Source organism: Lytechinus variegatus, chromosome 14, assembly GCF_018143015.1.
Source record: "Lytechinus variegatus isolate NC3 chromosome 14, Lvar_3.0, whole genome shotgun sequence".
Lineage (NCBI taxonomy): Eukaryota > Metazoa > Echinodermata > Echinoidea > Temnopleuroida > Toxopneustidae > Lytechinus > Lytechinus variegatus.
The window spans coordinates 29,940,968-29,953,303 of record NC_054753.1 but is presented as its reverse complement, the minus strand read 5'-3'; the positions used below and the strand labels follow the sequence as shown (position 1 = coordinate 29,953,303).

The window sequence follows — 12,336 nt, the reverse complement described above, 5'->3', positions numbered from 1 at the left end:
TTTAATTGTTATTGAAGTTAGCCTCAGGCTGCCTCTCGAATGGGAGAATCCTATCTAAGGAGGTTCAAGAGCCATAGAACTGTCAAATCCGGAGAAAATAAATGGGGCCGAACAGGCGCGCCGGAACACTTTCAGTTTTTTGGGGGGCAAAATCCCGAAGGGGGCACAATATTTTTGACAGCGTGAGATACCGAAGCGATCGAGCGGTAGAGGGCGTGGGACCCCCCCCCCCCCCACGGTAAGGACTTTGTGTAAAAATGGAGTTTAAAGTTACGTTTCTAAGAGAATTCAAAAATAAATTTCTTGAGAATTAAACATAGAATTCACTACGAAAGACTATACTCAGAGTTTATGAGAACCTATGAAATCTACGCGCAAAACGATCGCTTAATTCGGAATGTGGTTTTCGTGTCTGATCAATTAAATTACGTAATACGCTTATATTGACTCAAAATACCAGAAATTACATTTTTCATGCAATATCCTTTCAGAAATATTTATTTATGTACATTTACATACACGGACGACGCGAGAAGAAGAAGAAGCGTAACAACAGAAACAAAATACATTCCAATGAATGTCTTTTTAAATTCAAAATGGCGGGTGTTCTGACGTGGCAGACGACGATAAGCGCTTAAATACCCATTCTATTTAAATCATTTCTGACCTCAGTATTGGAGAGAGTCCCTGATTATACATACATTGGCAAAACGTTTCATATTTTGTAACTGGAGGAAAAAGAAATATGACCTGCTTAATTATTGTCTAACAATTTAAAACTTTTCTGAAAATTTAAAACATTACTCGATTTATGTGTTTCCTTTGGCATGTTTTGTATGGCTGGGAAGCACTTTTGGATGACCCCTTCAAAATCTTCTTTTTTCTTTACATATTTTCTGGGGAAAAATGTGACCATAACTAGGAAATGATGAATATCGAATTCCTGGAAATATTCATTGGTAAATAATCATGAACTAACAAACTACGGCAGTTCATAATGTACATTATGTAACATTATTTAGAAGAAAACAATTACATTCCAACAGCGGATGTGGTTGACGGTACACCATGTGGAGTTTTCGAAAAAAAAGAGAAAAAGTGGATAGAGGAAGAATTGAAATTGATAGGAGGAAGTAGACAGTGAAAGTCGAGTAATGTTTTGTTCAAATGAGCGTAATCCTGATAAAGACATGCAGTAAACCAGAAAAGGTTGAAGAAGAGGCTTGATTAGTTGATAGATGAGTACTCCTGCTCTGCACTCCTTTCGCCGAATCATAGCATCTTCTCATTTATCCAATAAGCAACTACTCAATCCTCTATAACTCTTTAAACTTTTCGGTTTTACAGCTATTTTCAGATTCCATGTGTTGCTCGAGTAACTAGCGTTCACGCGCGTTGGTGATATCGGGGGGGGGGGCGTTTCATGAAAGGACTTGTCGGACGTTTTATCCGAAAAGTCCCATTTCATCCGACAGTTACCATAGTAACAGTACCTCTCAGCCAATCAACATCAGAGAAAGATGTCAGATCTGACAACTTGTCGGATGAAACACTCCCCAGGTCCGGGAGCGTTTCATGAAAGGACTTGTAGGACGTTTTATCCGACAGTTACTATGGTAACAATGCTTCTCAACCAATCAGAATACAAGAAAGTTGTCAGATCTTACAACTTGTCGGACGAAAATATTTATGAAACACCACCCCGGTCTGAGCGTTTCTGGGCGACCGCGCGTTTGTTAGCCGACACAGCATGCAAATTTGCCATTCGGTTTTAGTCTGAAATGTATTCATTAATACTAATAGGCCCCCATTCCACAGAACGGAGACCATTGAAAGATTGGTGAGGTCTTACAGCGGTCTTCAAGATCAATAAAATTTGTCGACTCTGTGGAATGGCTCAGAAAGACCCCTCAAAGAACTCTGAAAGACTAGTTGGATATTTCTTGTCGTACTGGTCTTAGACTAGTCCTCTCGAGATCTTTCAATGGTCTTTCAAAGATTTTTTATGCAATAAATGATCTTTCAGAATTCTTTCCATGGACTTTGCATGGTCTTTCAATGGTCTTTCAATGATCTTTCAATGATCTCTCATGAGTCTTACAGTGATCTCCGCAAAAATCTTGAGAGACTGCTGAAAGACCACTGAAAGACAATTTTCCTGTAAGACCGTTGTAAGACTGTTTTGAACCGTTTCAAGAAGTTTTGGAGCCCATGAAGACCACGAAGACCACTGAAAGATTGGTCAGGACTCGCGTAAGACCTCAAAGACCATTGTAGGTTCATTGAGAGACCTCTGAAAGATCAACCAAAATTCATGGTCTTTCAAAGGTCTTTCAGCGGTCTTGTTTATCACACTGTAATAAGATGGAAAAGGGGCTTATCAAAGGTATGTTTCACAGAGGGACATGTTCGTCAAAATTTTTTTTATTTTTTTTTATTTTTGACAAAAGAAATGACAATTCTTAGGCAGAAAAGTGCCTTCATCGTTTACTTTTGTCCTTAAATAATATCATTTTTCTACTTTTAGGGGGAAAATTGGGGGGGGGGGCAAAATCTCGTTTTGCCCCCCCAAAATTTTCTTTGGGGGGGGCAAGTGCCCCCCTGCCCCCCCGCTTCCGGCGCCCTTGGGGCCGAAAACATATGAAGGGAGCTAAAACTTAAGTATGCATGAAGAAGTAACGCCTATTGCAAATTTGCACCACAGTTATACCAGTTCTGAGAATTCGGACTAACATTGACGATGGGTCCATGACTGTTTCGATCACTCGAATTATAAATCACTCACTCGCATTTTAAGTAAGCTTGAATATTTGTCACCCTTCGCATAATCACCATGTCCATTGAATCCCTGCCCCACCCGTCCCCTCCCCCTCTCTATTTCTGTCTCTGTCTCTATCTCTCTCTTCATTCCTCCTCTACTCCTCCCCTCTTTCCATCTCTGTCCCTCCCCGGGTCCCTCCCCTCCCCTACTCTCTCTTTCTTCACCCCTTCCTTCCCTCCCAGACCTTCTTTATCTCTGTCTATCCCTCCCTTACTTATTCCACCCCACCCCCCCCCCCCCATCCTCCTTTCTTCATAGAATCAAAGATCACGTAGGCGTATATAATATACAGAAAATATCATTCAGTATGAATCAAAATTGCATCCCTTTTCCCAACATGTCCTCGACATCTTCGCTGGACGCATACATCACAAACGCCAAAAAGCCACTAAAAGGCCAGTGTCTGACTTATTTACCCACTCAGACAATAATTGGAATAAATCGCGCTCACTTCCTTTCTTTCTTCTGTATAAAAAGCGCCATTGCCAGATCGTGTTCAGAAGTAGTGCTGTAAAAGATACCTCCGCAAAATCTGCAAATCCTGGCGCGGTAAAGATCCTGATTTGAAAGAAAGATTTGTATTCGAACATTGACTGAAGATTAAGGCCAAGGTGATCCTGTACAATAAACGAGGAAATAAATGGATTATATTTATCTGAAAGCATCATATCTGATATCGGTGTTTTTTCAGGGCTAGGATGCATAGTTGTTGACATCCGGAAAGATGCTGACAAATTTCCTATGCGAAGAAGCCTATTGATTTTGTATATTTAAGGTTGATTTCTGTGAGCGAGTTCTTGAGTAAAATTTATTGATAATGGGACTGCCATTGAAAAGTATCAAAGTCCACAGTGCTATGTCAGATATATCTCTCTGAATGTTTGACTTCATACCTCCTGCAGAGCATGGCAGGGTATGGATGAATAAATGATTCAAGTCTGAATTAACGAAGTGATTAAATTAATAATAATAATTCATACTTGCCGCTTAATTAGCGTCACCTCCCACCCCCCCCCCCCCCAACCCACTTTGCCTCGTCTTGAAATTCAACAATAGAAATGCATGTTACATCTCGCATAATTATAATCTCAGGAGACAAATGTATACTTTCCAACTTTGTACAGGGCGAAACCACATGGAAAAACATAATTTACAGATAATAGCCTCATATCGGTAAGCATAATTATTGCACGGTTGATTTCATTATATCAAACGAGGTATATACAATTTATAAGAGTTTGAACTTTAAAATAGACAGCTACAAAAAAAGCTCAATTTTAAGTTGAAATATAGGAATATTTTAATACTGCATATTTATTAGAAGATCGGTCAAGCGATAATACCATGATATAAGAAGATCTTTTAAAATGATTGTCTCGATTGAAAGTTGCTACATTTCAATGAGTAAAAAAAGATAGAATTAAAGAATCATGATCCAATTAAAAAATGGCAGATACGGAGAATCTATGATTACATCAGTCTTCGAAGCACATTACATGATATGTAGGATCTTGGTAATGCTATCCTTATCTTTTTTTAAAGAGAGTTCATTGTACATGTAGATTTAGGCCCAGGTGTGGTCATGTACAATGGGGGGAAGTACAGGGTATGTAATTTCGGCCCCCTTTTTCATTCACCAACCAGTTCTCCCCAGTTCCCGATCCCCTAATTTGTCATTCAATTTACATGATTTAAAATGCCTATTTTTTCAATATTATGTTGTATGATGACTAACCGAGATCAAAATAAAGATAAAGATATAAAATAGCTAATTGGGCTCGGTAATTAAGGTGGGGGAAGCAACTTCTATGAAATTTGATATTGTTCTTGCAATAAGTATAGTAGAATCTTTAATGTATTAATTGATTTAGCTACTTATACAATTTTTCAAAAAAATCAAATTTTAAAGAAATATTTGAAATATTCTTAGAAGAAATAAAATAGAGAGCAAATATAAAAAAAGTATATTTTGGAAAAATTGCAAAAATTGAAAAGTCAATTTAGGCATCTTGTTTGTTTATTATTGTACATGTATCTAAAATTCTTTCTTGCTATATTCATATAATGTTGTCATTTTTTATGTTGATTTTATTATCATGCTTTTTTTGTTGTTGAATGTACAGTGATGATGTAAATGAGAACATACAAATAAAAAAGAAGATAAGTCTCTTGAAAAAAAAAATAGTAGAATCTAGACTGCATCTATAAGTTTACTTTAACATAAAATTTCATGGAAGACTTTAAGTTATTTTTGCTTTGTGCTTTCGCCAGTAACCTGCTATAATGCATGCAGGACTATTTCTAATTTTCCCACAAATCTAGATCACTGGACGCACGACGAATTCGTTATGACTTCTCAACAAGCCTCGCAATCCATTTACAGAATGTCTCTAGACACATACGAATGATTTCATAAATATTCAGCAGTGTTTGGATAATAATTGTTCTTTTCGTTCTTAAATGTCAATCATACGTGAGGAGGTGCCGCATGAGAGTCAGTGGAAGAATTAGTGCCTCGAGATAAATCATGCCACCTTGCTTGCTTTCCTCAATCACCGTTCGAAGTTCTTTATTATCTTTTACAAAAATATGTATCTATTGCGGGTAACGAAACGCGTTTTCTAATCTTCTAGGGTCCATTTTACTGTCAGGTTGATGTCAATTGAATGTCCTACGGGCAAAACGGCGCACAGTGGAAACATACCCATCCCAACGTCGTTCCCCTGACCCCCCCCCCCACACACACACACAAGTAAAAACCATGACGAATTATAGTATCAATTAGCTGTAGAATTCCAAAACTTCCTCCGAAATTGATGGTGTTGGTGATGATGATGATGATGATGAGGATGATGATGATGAAGATGATGATGATGATGATGATGATTTTGATGGCGATGATGAAGACAATGATGATAATGATGATGATGACGATGAGCATGATGATGATGATGATGGTGATGATGATGATGACGATGATGATGATAATGATGATGATGATGATGATGATGATGAAGATGATGATGATGATGGCGATGGCGATGATGAAGACAATGATGATAAAGATGATGATGACGATGAGCATGATGATGATGATGATGATGACGACGATGATGATGATGATGACGACAATGGTAGGTAGATTTATAAAATTGTTCCTTTATCTCTTTGATTCACCATTTCCCCCACAGACTTTAGTCTAAAGGAAAGCTATAAAGCTTTGCGGTTGTTACTATTCGTAGTCTTCCAGACCGAACGCATCGCTTACGTATTAGCGATAGATTACACACATAGCTGAAACCTCCACCTACATTGTAGATACAGTTATAGGCGTCCTTGTTCCCGATTTTTTTCTAAGCTTTGTAGAAATGAAATCTGGGCTTCGTATTATGAAAAGCCAGCAAAGTCAGCATATGAAATGCATGTTTGTTCAAAAAAAATTTTTAGATATGAATGAATATCCATAAAGTCATTGATTTCTTGACCATTTGGTGTGTTTTCTTTTGTTTGCAAGGGACATTTTGTAAATTTTCCTGTATAAAAAATTATGACACCGATGGATTTCCATAGCGTTACGATCGATTGGATCAACCGTAACTCTTTGTAAGACGGGGCCCTGATCTTGATATTTTTGCGTCATTCCATCACTTTCTGGGGCCCGTAACACAAAGCTTTGCAGTGATCGTAGAACATTTTTCCTACGATTGATTCCATTGACTACAATGTACAATCAGTCGTGTAAATCAAGCGTACGATCAATCGCTAACATTTGTGTTACGGGACCCTGGTCTTTGAAAATGGGTCACGACTTTAAAACTATCCCATCATCCAATACCCTCAAACCCACAGAAAAGAGAATCGAGAAAAATTGAGAATCATTAGGCGTCTATGTAGCTGCAGATGGCGGCCTTCACGTCTTTGCAGGGACTTTGTGTTTGAACTTCGCTCAATGAGATTATGATATACCGACGTGATATGAGCGAACACATGATCGGTTCTTGTATATGCAAGGTAGCAATAAGCCTGTTCGTAATTCCTTTCTGCGCATGATCAGAGGAAGGACATTTGTACTAAAGTGACATTGTGATTTAAAATCTAATGAGATAAGCACCAACTTTGATGTCTTGATTATGCCCCTATTATGCATATATTCTTTTGAATTGTGTTTTTTTTATGTACATCCACAAGAAACAACAAGGCATCCACGAACGACTGGTATTTCACAGTTTGCAAAGTATATCGTGCAACATGCTATGATATGCATTCAAATAGGAATGCAACAAATACCTTCATAAAGTGTTCATTGGTGTGCTATTCTAGTCACCTAATCCATTCGATTTCTTCATCCTGCTGTGTAAGACATGCTTACGTAATATCTTGCTTTGAAATCTGCCTATCATAATGAAAGAAACGAAAGGTCATTTGACCAAAAGTGTCCCTGAAGTAACTACGAACTGGTCTATTTATCAAGAATCTAGCAATACCCAAATTATCCTCATCTTTCTTTCATTATTAATGCTATAATTTATCATGTTTTGTAGCCCATTGTCCTTAATACCCCATATGGTAACCTCATATTATAAACACTGCCAATATTTCATCATTCGAATAAAAACATGATGTTTCACGGAATAGATACACGTCTTATAAAAATACCTTAACAACTACTCTCCGAATAGCAAAAAAGAGGTTTTATTCAGAAAAATTACAATCATATAAAAACGACCTTAAAAATACATGGAAAACAATAAATGGGGCTCTAAACAAAATTAACAAATCTAGTGCTGTTAATAAATTATGTGTAGATGGAAATATGGTTGAAGATACTCATTCTATAGCAAATGAATTTAATTCATATTTCTCTCAAATTGGACCAAAGTTAGCTGGAAATATTATCCCTGTAGAAAATTCGTTTAAGGACTTTTTGGACAAACAAAATGATAATTCAATATTTCTTACTCCAGTTCATAGAGAAGAATTACTTGAGATTGTATTTAATTTGAAAGCAGGAAAGACACCCGGATATGATGGCATTACAAATAAAGTATTGAAAAACATTATACATTCTCTTGCTGATCCCCTGCTTCATATATTTAATTTATCATTGCAGCTTGGCCAGGTCCCAAAGAAGATGAAAATAGCTAAAGTTATACCCATTTTCAAGAAGGGGGACCAATTAATTACTAGTAATTATCGCCCAATATCTTTGTTAACTTCGTTCTCAAAAATTCTTGAAAGGATCATTTATAAAAGGACAGTTGCTTTCCTTAAGAAATATAGTATTATATGTGATAATCAATTTGGTTTTAGAGAAAAACATAATACAACTCATGCTATATTGACATTAATAAATAAAATATCTACTTCTTTTGATAATTCTGATCATACTGTAGGATTATTCCTTGACTTCTCAAAAGCATTTGACACAATAGATCATGAAATACTGTTATGTAAGCTATCAAATTACGGTATCAGAGGGACAGCTTTACAATGGTTTAGGAGTTATCTTACTGATAGAATTCAGTTTGTTACAGTAAATGAATCAGAATCTCCAACAAGGCCAGTTTCCTGTGGAATTCCACAAGGTAGTATTCTTGGCCCCTTGTTATTTATACTTTATGTTAATGATATGAAAAATTCATCTCATGTTCTCTCATTTATTCTCTTTGCTGATGATTCCAATATTTTCTATACACACCATGATCCACATGTACTTGTGAGCACTATGAATACAGAATTTAAAAAAGTAACAAACTGGATTAAAGCCAACAAATTGTCACTGAATCTGCAAAAAACTAATTATATGCTTTTTAGTCATTCATTGAAACATCTACCGCATCAAATACTTTTAGATAATACTGAAATCAAAGAAGTGCAAACAACAAAATTTTTAGGTCTTACTATTGATAACAAGCTTACGTGGAATGCTCATATCAACAATACTTGCAAAACTGTGTCAAGAAATATTGGAGTCATCAATAAGCTTAAATACGTTCTACCAGCACAGGCGCTATCCATGTTGTATTGTGCATTAATTCTACCATATCTTAATTATGGAATTCTGGCATGGGGTAATGCCTCTCAAACGAGACTAAATAAAGTCTTGCTACTTCAGAAAAAAGTACTGAGAATAATATGCAATATGTCCTTTAGAGCTCATACGGATGAATTGTTTCGTCAGAAACGTATCCTTAAAATCAATGACCTGTACCGCTTGCAACTATTCCAATTTATGTATCAGCTAGATAGAAATAGTTTACCTAATGTCCTACAAAAGAAATTTATGAGAAACAATACTTTACATTCATATAATACGAGACAATCAAATGACTATCACTTACCTAAAAGTAAAACAGTATTTTCTAGCAAAACTGTATTTTTCACAGGACCAAAACTCTGGAATTCTCTGGACAGAGAAATGAAAGAGGCAGCTAATCTTATACGATTTAAATTACTCATCAAAAAATTTCTCCTGAATTCTTATTGATTCAATCTAATATTTGTGAACTTCATACTTATCCACGGTAGTATTGAATATTTTTTTAAGTCAATATTTAATTTTGTATATATTGTAAATACATTTGTGTTACAGTGTTTATATCTATATAATTTTATAGAATTTTGCTGATTATTTTACTCTATTTGTATCATATTACCCTTGTATAAAGTTTTGATAGGGGGTCTACATTTTACAAGCTCTGCTTTTTAGTAGGCCCCTCCACTTTTTTTCATTTCATTGCTACGTTTCAATCCTGCATATGTTATGCATTTTTTTCATTGTAAACATGATTACGAAATGTACTTTGATGATTGTGGAATATGAATATATCAATAAATAAATAAAATAAATAAACAAGTGGAATGCCTCTGGCCGTCTCACCTGCATCAAGCGATTCAACATAGCAGCAGTGCTGACTTTGAAAACTACTATAACTCACACAAGATGTTCAGTGATACTTGGTTACTCTTATTTCCACGTTTTATGAATTAGACCAATACACTTACAGAGATAGGATGGTAATTCAAAAAATACCCCCAATGCGGCCAAAGTTCATTGATCTCACATGACCTTTGACCTTGATCATGTGACCTGAAACTTGCACAGGATATTCAGTGATACTTGATTACTCTTATGTCCAAGTGTCAAAAGTCAGATCAATAAACTTGCAAAGTTATGATGGTAATTCAACAGATACCCCCATTATGGCCAAAGTTCATTGACCTTTGACCCTGGTCATGTGACCTTAAATGTGCACAGGATGTTCAGTGATACTTGATTACTCTTATGTCCAAGTTTTATGAACTAGACCAACATACTTTCAAAGTTATGATGGTAATTCAACAAATACCCCCAATTCGGCCAAAGTTCATTGACCTTTGACCCTGGTCATGTGACCTGAAACTTGCACAGGATGTTCAGTGATACTTGATTACTATTATGTCCAAGTTTTATGAACTAGACCAACATACTTTCAAAGTTATGATGGTAATTCAACAAATACCCCCAATTCGGCCAAAGTTCATTGACCCTAAATGACCTTTGACCTTGATTATGTGACCTGAAACTTGCACAGGATGTTCAGTGATACTTGATTACTATTATGTCCAAGTTTCATGAATGAGATCCAAAAACTTAAAGTTTTGATTGTAATTCAACAGATACCCCCAAATCGGCCACAGTTCATTGACCCTAAATGACCTTTGACCTTGGTCATGTGACGTGAAACTCATGCAGGATGTTTGGTGATACTTGATTAACCTTATGTCCAAGTTTAATGAACTAGGTCCATATATTTTCTAAGTTATGATGACATTTCAAAAACTTAACCTCAGGTTAAGATTTTGATGTTGATTCCCCCAACATGGTCTAAGTTCATTGACCCTAAATGACCTTTGACCTTGGTCATGTGACATGAAATTCTATTAGGATATTCAGTAATACTTGATTAACCTTATGGCCAAGTTTCATGAACTAGGCCCATATACTTTCCAAGTTATGATGTCATTTCAAAAACTTAACCTCAGGTTAAGATTTGATGTTGACGCCGCCGCCGCCGCCGTCGGAAAAGCGGCGCCTATAGTCTCACTCTGCTATTCTTGATACATTATTTTGTTTTGAGAGGTCGGACGTGTTTTGAAGGTGCTCTGACGTTTGTGCAAATTTAACCGTGTTTCCTGACATTTTGTGAAAACGTTTTATATGGTTGCATCGGGGACTGGATGGTGGATATCAAGGATATACTTGTTTTTCAATTGGATAACTTATTTGGATAATATCGAACGTTTTTAACTTGAATTTTTGATCATTTTGGAGAGGAGAGTGTCAATAGACTTTTAAAACTAGCATCATTTACGCGTCATTGCCTAGCAACGCATCATTAAACGCATACTGGCCTGGATGGAACGCATCACTGGTATCTCTTTGCGCAACCATTCTTTGTGCGCTTAATTCTGATTGTTTCATGTAATTGTGACGTCACGATGTCAGGGAAGAAAAAGTCGTCGAAAAACAACTCTGGTGATAACGAAGAGACAAATGAGAGCTATTTTCTATCATTGATCAAGAATGAGCTAGGGAAACTTTCCAATTCCTTGAGTGCTAAGTTGACCGTCTTGGAGAAGTCTATCGACAGTGTACGAGAGGGACAAAATAGCATTGTGAACTCGCTGTCGTTCCTCAACGAGAAATTTGAGGAAATGAAGTTGAAGGCCGAGAAGATTGAAAAGGAGAACAGAGAACTAAAGGAGCAGAATATCTGTCTTCAGAAGAGATTCAGTGAATTGACCTTCCAGCTTAACGATCTTGACCAGTACCACAGGAGGGTCAACTTGGAGGTGGCAGGTGTACCAGAACGACAGGGCGAGGTTCCTGAAAGGATCGTACTTAATATCGCGAAACACATCAGCCCTGAGCTTGCAGCATCCGACTTCGATGTGGTTCATCGGCTGGGTTCCAAACGCCAAGCTGATAACAAAGCCCGCCCAATCATCGTGCGATTCACCACAAGACGAGCTCGGAACATCATGTATGATGGGAGAAGGAAACTGAAGACCCTCTCCACAAAGGATCTAGGATACAACAGCGATGGCAAGATCTACCTCAATGAAAACTTGATCGCTTCCACTAAGGAACTAATGAAAGATGTCAACAAGGCCCGCCGAGATGCCGGATACAAGTTCCTGTGGACCCAGAATGGCCGAATCTATGTAAGGAAGGATGAGAAGTGTCAACCCATCATCATTCATTCCAGAGAGGACTTTTCTAAGCTGTAGAAGGACTATCCATGTTATTCCATTTTCCAGTATTCTTTTCATTTCTTATGAAATTCTCGTCACAAAAATTTTCGCATCGATCAATATCTGTGTTATTTTCCGTGGTATATTTTGCATTTTTTCACTGCCCTTTCAATAATTTTTCAATACCAAGCATTTCATGGAGGTCATTTTACTTATTTTTGTGTGCAAATATTCTTCACCGACCGTTAATAATTGTATTTGATAATCTTTATTTTGTT

At 36.8% G+C, this 12,336-nt stretch overlaps 1 protein-coding gene across 1 annotated transcript; it reads left to right on the top strand.

Annotated features, from left to right (window-relative positions):
- The first annotated feature begins 11,302 nt into the window (after positions 1 to 11,302).
- LOC121427301 lies at positions 11,303 to 12,094 on the top strand. The gene has a single exon (XM_041623639.1). It carries the CDS (start codon positions 11,303 to 11,305, stop codon positions 12,092 to 12,094), a length of 792 nt encoding a protein of 263 aa, XP_041479573.1.
- The last annotated feature ends 242 nt before the right edge of the window (positions 12,095 to 12,336 follow it).